The following is a 15322-nucleotide window of genomic DNA, read 5'->3' on the forward strand; positions in this document are numbered from 1 at the left end:
CCACATCATCAGTGCCAGGTGCCAACGGAGGGGCCAGGGGCCGGCTGAGGGGACTGAGGGAGGAGGAGCTGAGGGAGGAGGAGCTGAGGGAGAAGCTGAGGGGGGAGGAGCTGAGGGACTGAGGGAGGAGCTGAGGGAGGAGGAGCTGAGGGAGGAGGAGCTGAGGGAGAAGCTGAGGGAGGAGCTGAGGGACTGAGGGAGGAGCTGAGGGAGGAGGAGCTGAGGGAGAAGCTGAGGGAGGAGCTGAGGGACTGAGGGAGGAGCTGAGGATGCTGATGGAGGAGCTGAGGGACTGAGGGAGGAGGAGCTGAGGGACTGAGGGAGGAGGAGCTGAGGGAGGAGGAGCTGAGGGAGAAGCTGAGGGACTGAGGGAGGAGCTGAGGGACTGAGGGAGGAGCTGAGGGAGGAGGAGCTGAGGGAGGAGCTGAGGGAGGAGGAGCTGAGGGACTGAGGGAGGAGGAGCTGAGGGAGAAGCTGAGGGACTGAGGGAGGAGGAGCTGATGGAGGAGCTGAAGGAACCCAGGATACCCATGGAGGTGACTCACACGTAGGAGGTGACTGGCAATAGTTGGGTGACTCTGGCATGAGGAAGTGCTCTGCTCTCCAGGCATCAAGAGGCAAAGGAGGACATTCCATGTGTGCCCCACGGAGGCTGGCGGGACCTGGCAGCGCCCCGACCTGCCATGATGCCGTGGACTGGGTGGGGTGCACGCCTGCTCTGTGTGCCTGGCGGCCTGTCTATCCTTTGCTGGCACCACGTAGGCAATGACATGACACACGTCTGCCCGTCTGTACTTTAGTGCACATGTGTGCCTATGTGTGTCTATGTGTGCCTTTGAGTGCCGAGGCACACCTGTTTGTGTACAACTGTGCGTGTGTGTGCTTTTGTACATTTCGTGCACACATGCGCTTATACACACGTGTGGATTGCCCTGTGTGTGTGTACGGATATACAAATGCATGTACATGCGCATGCATGTACACGTTAGTGTGCACTTGCCTATGTGCCCGTGGGCATGTACATGTGTGCGTGTGAATACCCGTGCGCATGTAGTCACATGCCTGTTTGCATGTGTACTTACTTCAGTGCAATACGGTCTCTGACCAGCAGGGGTGGCCAGGCGCTTCCAGAGACTGTTTTACGGGTCTGTTGTCAGCGGGGGAAACTGAGTCCCGGGGCTGGTCTGGCCCCCGATGGGGAGGGAGGGTGGGGCCATCTCCCTGCTCCTGCTCTGGGCCCTGCCTAGGTCTCCCTGAGGCACGCAGCCCTGGGGTTGTGGTCTGTGCCGTGCGTTTGGGCGGGACAAGGCGCGCTGCTGGGATGGGGTCCGCTGAGCCTGGAGTGTTGGGTTCCCAGGCTCTGGAGACTCCCCACCCCCCATCGCAAGACCCAAACCTGGGCTCCCAAGGCTCCCTCCAGGGCCCGAGCCCCCCGCCTGGCTCCCTCCAGAAACCTGGCTGCCTCCTCATGCCCGACTCTATCTGCCACCAGGAGACTGAGGCGGCCAGGGCCCCGCTCAGCACTGAAGACCGTGCCCGACACGCAGGTGGGTGTCGGCTCCCCACGGCTTCACCATCTCTCCCGTTGGGGGGCGGGGAACCTGTCCGGGAGCCAAAGGTCGTTTGCTCCATTTCAGCCTCAGGTTTCATCCACCTCCACCCCACCTCTGCCCAGGGGGTTGGGGTGCAGGAGCCCAGGTTGGTTAAGCCGCCACAAACCTGTTTTCTGCATCTTGAGTTTATTTAAAGTGAGGCCAACCCACTGCCTTCTTGTCCCGCCGGCTCCCTGGCCACCAGGTAAGGCCGTCGCCCTGCTGGACCCGCCGGCCTGACCACCTCTGGCCCAGGGCGCCAGCCCACTCGCTCCTCTCAGGCCTCCCCAGCCACCCCGTCTCCCACCTCGGCATTTGCTCAGCCTGGATCCTCTGCAGAGCCTAGAGCAGTGGTTCTCAACCCTCCTCATGCCGCGGCCCTTTAATGCAGTCCCTCATGTCGTGGTGACCCCCAACCATTAAGTTATTTTCGTTGCTACTTCATTACTGTAATTTTGCTGCTGTTAATGAATCATAATGTAACTACCTGATATGCAGGATGTATTTTCATTGTGACAAATGGAACATAATGAAAGCATAGTGATGAATCACAAAAACAATATGTAATTATATTTGTTTTCCGATGGTCTTAGGTGACCCCTGTGAAAGGGTCGTTCGAGCCCCAAAGGGGTCGCGACCCACAGGTTGAGAACCACTGGCCTAGACACAGGCAGGATGGGGTTCTGTTGCTGGGGAGGGGCTGGAGGGGAGGGCTGTGGCGTTGTCTCGCTCAGGGCTGGCACAGGCTGGACACAGCCGGGTGAGGCGAGCTGGAGGATCGGACACCTGAATGAGGAAGGGACGCCGCCTCCCTGCAGGAGAGAACGGGGAACCGGTGGCCAGGCTGCACAGGGTGTGGGGGGGCAGCAGGGGCAGATCCGGGCATGGGCTGAACCCCCACCCTCCTGCCCCTGCCAAGGAGAAGCCGAAGTCCAGTCCCAGAGCCAGTGTTTATTAACAAGATGGAACCCAGGGCACTGTGGCCGGGAGGCGAGGGCCTCCGGGAGCCCCGGCCGCCTGCCCAACTGCCCCCCAGAGCTATGTACACCCCTCATCTGAAGTGGGGGCAGGAGGGAGCCCCGGGGAGCCCCTGCTGTCCCCAGGCCTCTGCCACAGCCCCCTCTGCCCGCAGCCCCACTTGTGCCGGCCCCTCTGCTATTCGCCAGCCCCTGAGCCAGTGGCACAGAACAGCCAAGAGGAGGGAGATGGCCAGGCAGGGAAGGCTTGACGGGCTGCCCCATCCACACAGGGTTCCTCTTCTCATCCCCAATAAATAGAGAATAAATACCTGGGCAGGGGCTGGCCTTGACCGAGTGCCCCCTCCCAGGCAGGGCCGTCCTGTGATGGCCCGCACACCTTCCCTCCCTCCGAGTGCGGCTGCCCCCCTCCCGCCCCGTCCACGAACAGTCCTCCATCCACGGCTACGCCGGCGGCTCAGGCACAGCGCACGCTGGCGAGGGTGTACGGTCCGTGCCTGTCCAGTGCCGCTCGCTCCCTCCGTGTCCCGTGGATCCAGTGGGGGCTGTGGAGCGGGTGACTCCCAGCTGCGTCGGGCCGTGCAGTCCTGGCCCGGCTCCCCGGCTGCTGGGCCGGCGGCCTGTTCTCTGCCGTCTCTGACCAGCACGGGGCTGTCTGCCGATGCTGCCGCCCAGGCAGGCTATGTACAACCCACCAATAAATACTGTCTCTGAGGGGCAGGGTGTGTATAGAATATAGATATTTTTATATATATATATATCTATATATCTTTTATATTAAAAGGGACAGGGCGAGGATGGCCCGTGGCAGGGCTCAGACAGCCGCCTCATGTGTCCGGGGCGTGGTGGCGGCGATTCCGGGGCTTTTTCTGGTCCTGGGGTTCAGGGGGCCTGGGTGCCCCCAGGGCCTCCCTGGGGCTCGGGGGCACGTGGCGCCAGTAGCCCTGGCAGTACTGGTGGATGAGGCCCACTTCCGGCTGGGCCAGCAGCTGGGCCAGCTCCTGGTATGAAGGCGTCGGGGGGCCGGCGCCAGGGGGTGGCGGGGCGCTCACGGCCAGCGGCGGGAAGAGGGCGGCGTGGACGGCGTCCCGGCCCAGGACGTGCAGCTGCACCCGCGTGACGATGTGCTTGAAGTTGTTCTCGGTGGCTGTGCAGGAGTACAGGCCGCGGTCGCCCAGCTGCAGGGCGCGGAGCAGCAGGCCCTGGTCCGTGCGCAGGAGGCGCTCCTCGGCGCGGATCTGCAGGGTGGGAGCGGGCTCAGGGCTGGGGCCCCCTGCCACCCCGCAGCTCTGGGTCAGGCCACCTGTGGCCATTCCATGAGGGGCACCCAGAGGGGTTCCCATAGAGCAAGAGAAACCCGCAGGAAGGGTTTAACACCGCATCTGAATGGGGCATCACACAATTTCCCTTTCCGGAGGGTGGCCGTGGGGGCTCTGTACGGTGAGAATTGGGGAGCGCACACAGAGAACGTCTATTTCCTGAGAACACCCCCTGGGCCTCCCTCGGAGAAATCCCACGTGAGGAGGGTGCCCCGGGACTCTATCCACTGGAGCTCAGCAGTGCCGGCGCCCTGCCTGGGGGCCCTCGGACGGTGCCGGGCGGGGCTCGCACGCAGAGGCCGCTGTGAGGCCTCACACTGTGGCCCCACCCGAGTGCCCATGTGACTCATTCACCGGTGCGTCCTCCCGGAGGGAGCCGGAGGCTTTCTTAGACCGACGCTGCCCAGATGGGCTCCTGCCCACATTCCCCCGCGTGGGATTTCCACGCACAAAGGGCTCCCGCACCATGGGGCGGGGGGGGGGGGCATCACCTCGCGGCGCCGGTCGCTGGGGTCGCGCTGGAACAGCCACTTCACGGAGGCCTGGGGCGAGCGGGGCTGGCACTCGAGGAAGGCGGCGCTGCCGGCCACGCCGTACTGCACCGACTCCACCGCGTTCTTGTTGGCTGCGGGCCGAGGGCAGGCTGGCGAGGGGCGAGGCGCGCGAGCAGGGCCCCCACCCCCTCCTGAGGGTGCCCGGGACACCGCGTGCTGAGACCCCAAGCCCCTCACCCCTGTGGGCCGTGAGACCCCCTCCCCTGGGCCCGGGAGCAGCGTGGCGGCCGCGTGGGCTCCACGCTGGGGGTGGGAGTGGGGGGGGCACTCACCGTTGGAGTTGAAGCCGCGGCACTGCCTGATGGGGTTCCCGTGCCGGACGTCCTGCCGGCGGCTCCGCCTGGGTGAGGAGAGCCGCTGACGGAGCTGCCTAGGGAACTCGCCCTCCCAGGCCCTGCGCCCCGAGACCAGGGCCACAGACTCCCTCTGGGTGACTTCACCTCCACCTCCAAACCCCCAGGGTGGGGCCTGGGGCCAGAACCCCCCGGGTCTGGGGTGCACACCTCTTGGAGGACGCGGTGTAGCGGGAACAGGCCTGGCCGTCCCAGGCGCAGTAGGGGTCCCGGGCGAGGCAGCAGTCGGCACAGGCGGCCCCGTAGGCCTGGCAGCGGTGCAGGCTCAGGTGCGTGACACCCACAGCAGAAGCCACGTACAGTTGTTGCTGGAGAGGGGGTGGGGTATTGGGGGAGGGGCAGGTCAGTTCCCTCCCCCAGGCAGCCCCTTCCCTTCCTCTTCTGTGCCTCAGTTTCCCCACCCCTGTGCCCAGGGCACGACCCCCAAGGGGAGTAGGCGCCACCCTCCTGGCAGCCCGCCCCACTGAAACTCACCCTCTTGGAGGAGATGGTCATGGTCTTTACGGGCGCTGGGTCCTGGGAGGAGAGAAGGGTCAGCCCAGGGCTCTGGGGTCTCCCCGGCCCCGCCCTGGGCTCTGAGGTTGGGCGCTGGCACTGAGGGCCTGGGCGAGGACAGGCCGGGGCCACACCCACCTTGAAGACCTGCACCTCCTCCAGCATGAGCTCCTCCATTTCCTGGTCGTCCTTGGGCAGCACGATGACCTTCTGCACTGTCCCGCGGTCTGGAACGGGCCGGGCAGGGCCTCAGTGGGCTGAGGGCACTGGGGAAGGGGCACCGGCCTCAGCCCCTTCCCCACCAGGGCCCGACCCCGGGGGCAGTGGTCAGCAGCTCTGTGCCAGGGCTGAAGCCTCCCCGATGGCGGGGAGAGGTCTGAGAGGACTGGCCGGGGTTGAGGGGTGCCCCTCCACCAGACCCTGGCTGGGCACCGCTCAGAGCAGGCGCTGGCGGCCCGTGCAGAGGCTGCTGGAGCTGTGGGGAGTGCACTTCACGTAGGTGCACACGAGAGCGCGTGTCAGTATTTGGACCCACATATCCTGGAGGTGTCTGCCATGTCCCCCCTCTCCTGCCCATACAGGGTCTCCTGTCCCGCAGGGATGAGAATGGGGTCTGCCCACCCCTAGTCTGCTACCCTGGCAACAGGGAGAAGGCTCCACAGGATGAAGGTGGCAGAGCTGACCTTGCCCAGCCTGTAGCAAGCCCAAGAGCGTAGGTCCCAGCCCCACGGAGAAGCCCCCCCACCCGCGGGCCCAGCGCAGGAGGGGCTGGGAGCAGCAGTGGGTACCTGTGCCCAGGAAAAGCACCTCATAGCGCCCGTCGGCTGCATCCACCTGGTCCACGGCGACGGTGGTGAGCCGGTAGGGGGCGCCCGTGCGGACCACCAGGGGCCGCCGCTGCAGCGGGTACACGGGCTGGTACATGAGCGGGTGGCTGCGCATGAAGTTGATCACCTCGTCGGGGTAGTCCTTGGTGGACTTCATGGACGGCGTGAAGGTCCCGCCGGGGCACTGCAGGCAGGCGAGCGCATCAGGCCCAGGCCGCCCGGCAGGCCTCCCTGGACCCACGGCCGCAGGAGCGGCCTCTGTCCGTCTGTCTGCCCACCACCTCGCCTGCTCGCTCCTCAGTGCAGCCAGGCGTCTGCCCTGCGCCAGCCTCGCTGCAGGGCCCGCTCCAGTGGAGGCCCCAGGTCCCACAGTGCCGACGCCACGGCCACCTGCCCGGCCCCTGGAGCCAGGCCTCGTGGCCACCTTCTGCAGAGCTGACCACTCCCTTTCCACGTGCCCCCACCCCTGCCCTGTGGTCTCTTTCCTCTGGATGCTCCTCACCCCGCCCCACCCAGCCCTGCAGGCCCTGAACTCTAATGCCCGGCTATGCCCTCCCCTCCCTACCCCTCCCCTGCCCAGCCTCCGAGTTCACCTCCCTGACCTCAGCTGACCGCATGGAGCGGTACTGCCCTGCATTTAACACCCCAAGATCAAGCGAATCACCTCCTACCACCCCGCCCCTCACCTGCTGTCAGCCACATGCTGACCAGCCCGCTTCCCACTTCTGCCCTGAACTCTTCCCTCCAGCTTCCAGCTCCCGAGCAGCCGGCCAGGAGCAGCCCCCCAGGAGCAGCCGCCACACCGCCCACCAGCTTTGTTCCCTGACCCTGGCTGAGCTGTGTCACAGCCTGCACAGCCCTGTGTAAATGGTGTTTTTTTAAAAAATTTCAGCTTTATGGTTTGGCTCAGTGGATAAAGCGTTGGCCCATGGACTGAAGGGCCCCAGGTTCGGTTCTGGTCCAGGGCACGTACCTCTGTTGCAGGCTCCATCCCGGCCCTGATGGGGCCCTGCGCCGGAGGCAACCAACCAGTGTGTCCCTCCCCCTCCCTTCCACCCTCTCTAAAAATCAACGGAAAACACCCTCAGGTGAGGATTAAAAATAATACTGAGGTTTCAGCTTCTCGGAGGGGAAGTGGGTTACTTGTGTGTGTGCTCGCCTCCCCGCCCGCGGGCCTCCCAGGAGGGGCAGGAGAGGCTGCTCACCGTGCCGGGCCGCGGGTAGGGCATCTTCCCCGAGAAGGGCATCCACTGGTAGTTGGGGCCCTCCTTGTGCGCGAAAGGCCCGTTGAAGACCATGCGGATGTCGGCCATGGAGTAGACGCACACGGCGGAGCCGCGGAACACGGAGCTGCGGGCAGGGCAGGCGCTGCTGGCACCGGGCGACCCTGGGCCCAGGCCCGCCCCGTCCCCCCACCTCACAGCTCCCCGCGGGGCGGGGTCCTCCAGGCCCAGAGCCCCCAACCCCGCCACACCCTGCTCTGCGGCGCCCGGCCTCACCCCGAGGAGGTGAAGACGGCGTAGATGACCGGGTTCCTCACGTCCTGCGTCTGCTGCACAAACACGTCCTCTGGGGACAGAGGGAGAGGCCGCTGGGAGGGACCACGGCGGAGCCCAGGGCCTGCCCACTTCCGCCCAGGGAGACCCCCGCAAGGGGCTCTGACCAGCCCCCCAGGCCCCGCCCCCAGTGCCCAGGCCCCGCCCCCAGGGACTCACGGAGCTCATCGAAGTGCGTCTCGATGCCGTCGTGGCCGGGCACGGAGCACACCAGCCGCGCCTTCAGGAACGTGCTCCACTTGTTGACCAGGCAGCAGTGGCCGCCGTCGTCATTCTGGGGGCGGGGGGCGGGGCAGGGCTGGTCGGACCCGGGCACCCGTCCCCACGCCCCTGCCCACCGGTCCCCATGCCCCTCCGCCCCCCGTCCCCACGCCCCTGCCCTGCCCACCCGTCCCCACCCCTGCCCCTGCCCACTGGTCCTCACGCCCCTGCCCTGCCCACCCGTCCCCACCCCTGCCCCTGCCCTGCCCCAGGAGAAGGGCTGTCGGAACCAGGACGGTCGGGGAGGGCCGCCTACCAGGCAGATGCGCCCGATGCGGGCGTACACGGCGGGGCTCTGCGGCGCCTCGGCCGAGCGCTCGCGGAAGAAGAAGTACAACTTGTCGTCGTTGCGCTCCGCGCTGTCGGGGATGAGCTCCGCGTGGATGAACGAGGGGTCTGCGGGCGCGCGGGGTCAGTGGGGCAGCCCTACCCCCGCCCCCGCCCGATCCAGGAGCACCCCGACTCCCCCCACTCCCCCAGGCACAGGGCTGGGGAATCCCGCGACACCCCAGACCGGCCCCGCCCTGGGCTGGTGGGAGGCCTCACCGTTGAGCCAGCGGGAGTTGTGCTGGTCCGTGCGCATGGCCGTCTGCTTGCCGAGGGTGCGGAAGATGGCCGCGTCCGTGCCCATGAAGTCGATGTACACGCCCGCATAGAGCTCCTCGTCTGTGGGCGGGAGGGTCATCAGGGGCCGCCCTTTGCCAGGACCGGGCGGATGTCAGGAGCCCACGTGACCTGCAGGGCAGGCCCGTCTCGCTGGGCTGCCCAGGGCCCTGGTGAGTGGGTGCCTGGCAATGCGGGTCGGGCCCTGGGAGACGGGGCTTCAGCGGCAAGGAGCCCTGATCAGAGCCAGAGCCGGTTCCTGGGGGAGAAGCTGCCAGCCCGAGGGAGGGCCCACACCGCTCACAGCGTGCCACCCCCAGGTGGCACAGGCCAGCACCCTCCGGAGCAGGACAGTGCGCTGTAAGGTATCAGGAAGCAATGTGCACCTTTTTTAAAGTAACTGAGTTAATTGTAACTTCATATAATTTAACTTTTAACAACAGCTCCGCCCCGAAGGTGCTGACATCAGGCTCACAAAACGCCTGGAGGCTTTACCCAGCCGGCCCCTAGTCTGGCCTCCAGCCTCCCGGGCAGGCCCTGTCCCCGCAGCCTCTACCACACTCGCCACGATGGGAGGAAAAGGCCCATCCCCTGCCCCAGGGCCTGGCACCGTGGAGGTGGCACGGTGCCCAGCAGCTGCTCCGAGAGTCAGACTGGACTGGGCAGCCAGAGGACAGGCACCATGCAGGGACCAGCGTCAGGGGGGCTCGCCCCTCTGTGAGCAGGGGCAGCAGCTGCTCCTGAGGCCCAGACAGAACCCCTCCTCAGAGAACATCCCCCCAACCTCCCCAGACACCTGGCCAGACCAAAACACTCCCCCAGGAGGTCACGGGGCCAGGAATCCCCAGGGGTGCCCCCCGTCGGCCTCTCCCAGCCTCCCAGGCAAACCGAGGTCATGCGATGGGATCATCAACCACCCCGACCCCCCCTTACACCCCCCATATTGACTCAGCCTGTCCTGTCCTCTCCTCCAGGCAGCCCGCGGCCACACTGGATTGCAGGGTGGGATCTGGTCCCTCCACACCATCTGCCCAGTCTCTGCCCCTCAGCTCACTCACACTGGGGTCTGTCTGTAGCCCTCTCCCCACCAGGTGGGGCCCACTGGGGGGTTCAGGGCCAGCACGTCCCCTGGGGTAAGCAGAGGCCACACTTCCGGGCTGTAGGACAGGGTGGGGCGGGCACTCACTGATGAGGGCTGAGGCTGTGTCCAGCTTGGGGTCGTATGGACACTTGCCCTTCCCGGACTCGAGTCTCTCGGGCTCCAGGTAGAAGATGTAATCCTGCAGGGCAGAGGGCGGCTCAGCATCGCAGGCCGGCCCCACGGCCGAAAGGAAGGGCAAGGTCAACAGCCCAGGGTTACCCCGGAGCCACCGCCCTTCACTCCCCAGATCTCGGGATTTGAACTCTGTCCAGCCAGGCGGCCCAGGGCAGGACCACACTGCAGGTTCCAAGCGAGGCGCTGCCCAGTCCCAGGTCTGAGCGCTCTGCTTTGGGGCCATGAGAAGGCACGGGGCGGGCTCACAGGGCTGAAGCCCCTCCACGCCCACTGGGTCAGGAAGACTGAGCTGTGGCTGTCTGCCCTGGGCCCAGGAGGACAGCCACCTGGTCAGGGCAGGGGCACCGGCCAAAGGTCCTGTCCTTTGCCATCAGGTCCCACCAGATCAGAGGGCTCTGAGGTCACCGTGCCCCAGGCTTTGTGCTGCACCCGTGGTCCTCAGGACCGACTAACAGGCCACGGCCTTCTGCCTGCCCCCCCTCCCCCCAGGGCCTCCAGGTTTCCCCAGGGAGCCAGGCATGGAAGGGTCCCGCCCAAACCACATGGAATTCACAGAGCCTCCCGCCCTGCCCTGCAGATGCCAGGAGGGAGGCTGGTGAAGGCACGGGACCGGGAGGAGCTCCCGGGAGGAGGAGGGAAAGGAGAGGCGCAGAGGCAGGAGGTGCAGCGGGTGGCGGGGGAGGTGATGGGAGGTGTGCACAGGCCCGTCTCCAGTTTCACTCTGCACACGCAACATCCAGCACACATGGGGCTGCACACACAGCTGGGCACGCTCACTGCAGCTGCACACACAGCTGGGCACTCTCACTGCAGCTGCACACACAGCTGGGCACGCTCACTGCGGCACACGGCGCCCACTGTTCACACGCTGGCGCACACGCAGTCTGACGGTCCCCATTCTCAGTACTGCCCGCCACAGACACACGTGTTCGCGACCATCTGCTCTCATTCACCGGCAGCCCCTGGCCCCCTGCCCGCCCCTGCCCAGCCCCAGCCCCAGTCCCCAGCCCAGTCCCAGGTCAGGGCCAATGACAGACAGCTCTGCCCCTCCTGCCCCTGTGCCGACCAGGGACCCATGAAGGCCTGGGGCACGGACCCCTGAGAGAGATGCCGGACTGCACACATGTGCCATGGTCTCACTCGGGTGCTGAGCAAGGTGTGGGCTTGAGAGCAAATGTGTGCCCACATGTATGTTGGCATGTGCTCATGCATGTCTACACACATGTGTCCTGAGGGCTCAGGCATGGCTGCCCCCGGGCTCCCGTCTTCCCCACCTGGTGGCTTCATGGTTTCTCGCCCGCGGGGTGCACACAGCGGACATGAATCCCGCTGGGGCCTTCAGAGTCACTGCAGGGGAGGGGCTGGGAGGGGCACAGAGATAGGGCACCCTGGCCTGGGCACAGGGTCCTGGCAGGAAGGCCGGGCCCAGGAGGAGCTCAGTTCAGAGGCAGGGCTGCCTGGCGTGGGCCTGGAGGGATGAGCCCACCTGGCGTGGGGCTGTGGGCGTCGGGCGGAGGGCACCGTCCGTGGCTCTGCTGCCTCGGCCTCTGACCACCTGCATCTGGGTCCAGGGTGTGGCCTGAGGAGACGAGGAACAGGGGTTAGAGCCGGGGGTGGCAGGGGCTGGGGGAGCGGGCTCGGGCTGCCAGCCTCTCACACCACACACGCCAGGAACACACGTGAGCACCTGGGCCCCCAGAGTACATAGATGCGCCTGTGCGTGCACACATACACACAACTTGGCGCACACCTGCACACATGTGCCCCTAGGTCCAGTCACTCTTACACACGCTCTATGAGGTCACGCCAGCCACACACGTGCCCACATGGAAATGGAAAAGGGCAGAAGCGGGCAGGGTGGGCAGAGCTGGGGAAGGGGCAGCTCCCCCCGACCCCCCATCCCCGGCTGAGTGGCAGGAGCTGGCCCAGGCATCCAGCCTCCTGACGCTGAGGCCCCGCTGGGCCCCTGGCTGGGCTGCGGGCACCATCCACAGACACAGCCCAGGGAGCCGCTGCCACGTGTGGAGCGGGTGCCTGCTACGTGCCAGGCACATGCTAAGAGCTTTGGGAGTTAGCTCACTGCCTCCTCCTCACACCGACCTATGAGAAAGGCACTATGAGCCCATTTTCAGGAGAGGAAACTGAGGTTCTGAGGGGCGAAAGAGGTCACTCACCCAGGGTCACAGGGCTGGGGTTCACGCCCCTCCTCCCATCAGAACCCTGGATGGAGCCTCCGATGGGGGCAGCTGGGGGGGGGTGTGTGCAGGCTTACCTGAGCCCGGCGGCCACGGTTTACATAGGTGCACATGGGGTTGTAGGCGCCAGTCCCACACACGTACAGGTGTGTTCGGTTCCAGGGCTGGATGAGCCTGACGAAGTTCCCGCACTCACCCTGGGGCCGGACGGAAAGCCGGGAGGTACCCACGTGCCTGCCTGGCCCCTGCCTCCCGGAGTCCCTGCCCGCCGCCCCCTCCCCGGCGGGCCCCACCGCACGCACTCACGTTGCCATCCTTGCCCGAGAGCACGCACTCCTCGATGCGCTGCGGGGAGGCCGCCCAGTGGATCTGCCGGACACGGGGGTCAGGTGCGGCCTGCGGGACAGCCCCTGCCCCGCGCCCCACGCCCCCCCCGTCTGGGCTGGCCCTTACAATGAGGGGCTCGCGGTTGATGTCGTGCAGGTCCAGGGACAGCACGTAGTCCTTGCTGCCCACGTACATGCGGTCGTGGTCCTCGTCCTTGAGCAGGATGCGGTAGTCCGTGGTGTTGAGCAGGAAGTTGAAGAAGTGGGCAGTGCCCGTGGCCTTCAGCTCTGTGGGCGGGGGCAGGGCAGTAGTTAGGGCCCTCGGAGACCATCCAGTCACACCCCCCTTAGCAGAGGGGGTCCCCCACCACTCGGTCATCTTCATCCCCGGCCTCGCCTCCAGGGAGCACTTAGCTTCCTTCCTCTCTAGTCCCTGACTTTCTATATATTTTTTATTGATTTCAGAGAGGAAGGGAGAGGGAGAGGGAGAGAAACATCCATGATGAGAGAGAAGCATGGATGGGCTGCCTCCTACACGCCCCACACCGGGGATCGAGCCCGCAACCCGGGCCTGTGCCCTGGCTGGGAATCAGACTGTGACTTCCTGGTTCATAGGGCGATGCTCAACCACTGAGCCACACCGGCCGGGATCTAGTTATCTAGTTCAGTGGTTGGCAAACTGTGGCTCGCGAGCCACATGCGGCTCTTTGGCCCCTCGGGTGTGGCTCTTCCACAAAATACCGACTTCTGCGCACGGGCCACAAAGTGTCAATCGCACTGTACGTGCGCGCCCGCACGTGGTATTTTGTGGAAGAGCCACACTCAAGGGGCCAAAGAGCCGCACGTGGCTCACGAGCCACAGTTTGCCGACCACTGATCTAGTTGCTGACTTGCTGGGAGCAGAAAGGGACAGGTGGGTCAGCAGAGAGGGGCCACACCCAAAGCTGAAGCCCTGATTCCTCGGCCATCCCGCAGGCCGGGGCCCCAGTGAAAGGATAGTGGGCAGGAGCCAGCGAGTGTGGCGGCATCAAAGCGTCTGCTCTGGTCGGGCTGATGCCAGGGTGGGGCCGGCGCCCGCAGGACCTCAAAGGGTTAATGAGCGGGCGGTGGGGGCAGGCAAGCTCAGGACAGCCCGCAGACGGCAGACGCTGGCACAGAGCCGGGTGCCCTGTCCTCACCACCAGACAGAGGGCAAAGCTAGCACTGTGTCTGAGTGGGTTAGCCAGGCCACGGGCACGCCCGACTGCGGCCACGCTGCCCGATGGACGGGCTCCCCAGGCCCACGGCTGCTAACGGTGGGATTCTCCGGCCGCTCTGAGCAGCCAGGAGCGCCTTCTCGGGGAAGAGGCCCCCGGGACCGCGGCAGCCTCGGGCGGGGACAGGGGCCTCGGTTTCTCTCCTGCATGAAGCCGGCAGCTTGGCCCTCCCTCCCCCAGGGAGCCGGGGGAAGTCCTCCTCCCGGGAGGGAAGGACAGGAGGGAACTTGGCCAGTGGCACGCACAGGACTCAGGAAACTCTGGGAGGGAGAGAGCCAGGGGTCCCCTGGCAAGCGCCCCCCACCCCCACCCCCACCCCCAACTATTCTTAGCTCAGCAGGAGAGCGAAGGTAATGAGGACGATGAATGTCACCAGCACGGAGGCCTGAGACGGCAGCACACAGGGCACATGCGTGTCCGCACAGGGCCCAGGCTGCACACGTGCACACACGTCCGGAATCGGATGAGGCATTCACCCAGGGGTCATGCCCGACCGTCTCTCCCGCTGCTAGCCCATCTCACAGCTGGTTACCCTTCTCACAGTGGTTACCCGTCTCACAGCTGGTTACCCGTCTCACAGCTGCTAACCCGTCTCACAGCTGGTTACCCATCTCACAGCTGCTAACCCGTCTCACAGCTGGGTACCCGTCTCACAGCTGGTTACCCGTCTCACAGGTGGTTACCCATCTCACAGCTGGTACCCGTCTCACAGGTGGGTACCCGTCTCACAGGTGGTTACCCGTCTCACAGCTGGTTACCCGTCTCACAGCTGGTTACCCGTCTCACAGCTGCTAACCCGTCTCACAGCTGGTTACCCGTCTCACAGCTGGTTACCCATCTCACAGCTGCTAACCCGTCTCACAGCTGGGTACCCGTCTCACAGGTGGTTACCCGTCTCACAGGTGATTACCCGTCACAGCTGGGTACCCGTCTCACAGCTGGTTACCCATCTCACAGGTGGTTACCCGTCTCACAGCTGGGTACCCGTCTCACAGGTGGTTACCCGTCTCACAGCTGGGTACCCGTCTCACAGGTGGTTACCCATCTCACAGCTGCTAACCCGTCTCACAGGTGGTTACCCGTCTCACAGCTGGGTACCCGTCTCACAGCTGGTTACCCGTCTCACAGCTGGGTACCCGTCTCACAGGTGGTTACCCGTCTCACAGCTGCTAACCCGTCTCACAGCTGCTAACCCGTCTCACAGCTGGTTACCCGACTCACAGCTGGGTACCCGTCTCACAGCTGGGTACCCGTCTCACAGCTGCTAACCCGTCTCACAGCTGGTTACCCGTCTCACAGCTGGGTACCCGTCTCACAGGTGGTTACCCGTCTCACAGCTGCTAACCCGTCTCACAGCTGGTTACCCGTCTCACAGCTGGGTACCCGTCTCACAGGTGGTTGGTTACCCATCTCACAGGTGGGACAATCAAGTGGGAGGCCTGGAGAGGGAGAACAGCCGGGATCCAAGGCCCTAAAGGGCGGCCTGAGGTGGCCCCATCCCATCAGTCAAGGTCACCTTCAGGCAGCTGCCTGGAATGGCCTGGCCGCCCTGGCCCCTGCTGTGGGCTGGGAGCAGCGCTGGAGGGGCCGTGGCTGAGGGCAGCCTTGGACAGAGCTCCCGGATGTGCTGGGAGGGGCCTGAGGAGGGACGGCAGCCAGGGGACTCCCTCAGCCGGCCAGAGCCCACGTGGGGGGGCTGAGGGCAGGCAGAGGCCTCGCCTGTCCAGCCTGA

The 15322-nt window shown here is 65.5% G+C and overlaps 1 protein-coding gene across 6 annotated transcripts in view; it reads right to left on the bottom strand.

Annotated features, from left to right (window-relative positions):
• Positions 1-2528: 2528 nt before the first annotated feature.
• The window catches only part of SEMA3F (semaphorin 3F), a 28414-nt gene continuing 15620 nt past the window's right edge, over positions 2529-15322 (bottom strand). For 5 of the 6 annotated variants that reach the window (XM_059664695.1, XM_059664690.1, XM_059664692.1 and 2 more), the window contains 17 exons: positions 12462-12622; positions 12315-12377; positions 12086-12205; positions 11300-11392; positions 9724-9817; positions 8481-8600; positions 8191-8330; positions 7833-7947; positions 7617-7686; positions 7323-7467; positions 6079-6301; positions 5429-5517; positions 5270-5311; positions 4946-5103; positions 4715-4782; positions 4380-4513; positions 2529-3807 (listed from right to left, as the gene is read on the bottom strand). In XM_059664695.1, coding sequence (XP_059520678.1) covers positions 3397-3807; positions 4380-4513; positions 4715-4782; positions 4946-5103; positions 5270-5311; positions 5429-5517; positions 6079-6301; positions 7323-7467; positions 7617-7686; positions 7833-7947; positions 8191-8330; positions 8481-8600; positions 9724-9817; positions 11300-11392; positions 12086-12205; positions 12315-12377; positions 12462-12530 — 2154 coding nt within the window. In that variant the 5' untranslated portion in view covers positions 12531-12622 and the 3' untranslated portion in view covers positions 2529-3396. The remainder of the gene's footprint in view (positions 3808-4379; positions 4514-4714; positions 4783-4945; positions 5104-5269; positions 5312-5428; positions 5518-6078; positions 6302-7322; positions 7468-7616; positions 7687-7832; positions 7948-8190; positions 8331-8480; positions 8601-9723; positions 9818-11299; positions 11393-12085; positions 12206-12314; positions 12378-12461; positions 12623-15322) is intronic. The other variant, XM_059664694.1, reaches the window with a different exon arrangement.

This window comes from Myotis daubentonii, chromosome 14 (genome assembly GCF_963259705.1).
Source record: "Myotis daubentonii chromosome 14, mMyoDau2.1, whole genome shotgun sequence".
In the NCBI taxonomy this organism is placed as follows: Eukaryota; Metazoa; Chordata; class Mammalia; order Chiroptera; family Vespertilionidae; genus Myotis; species Myotis daubentonii.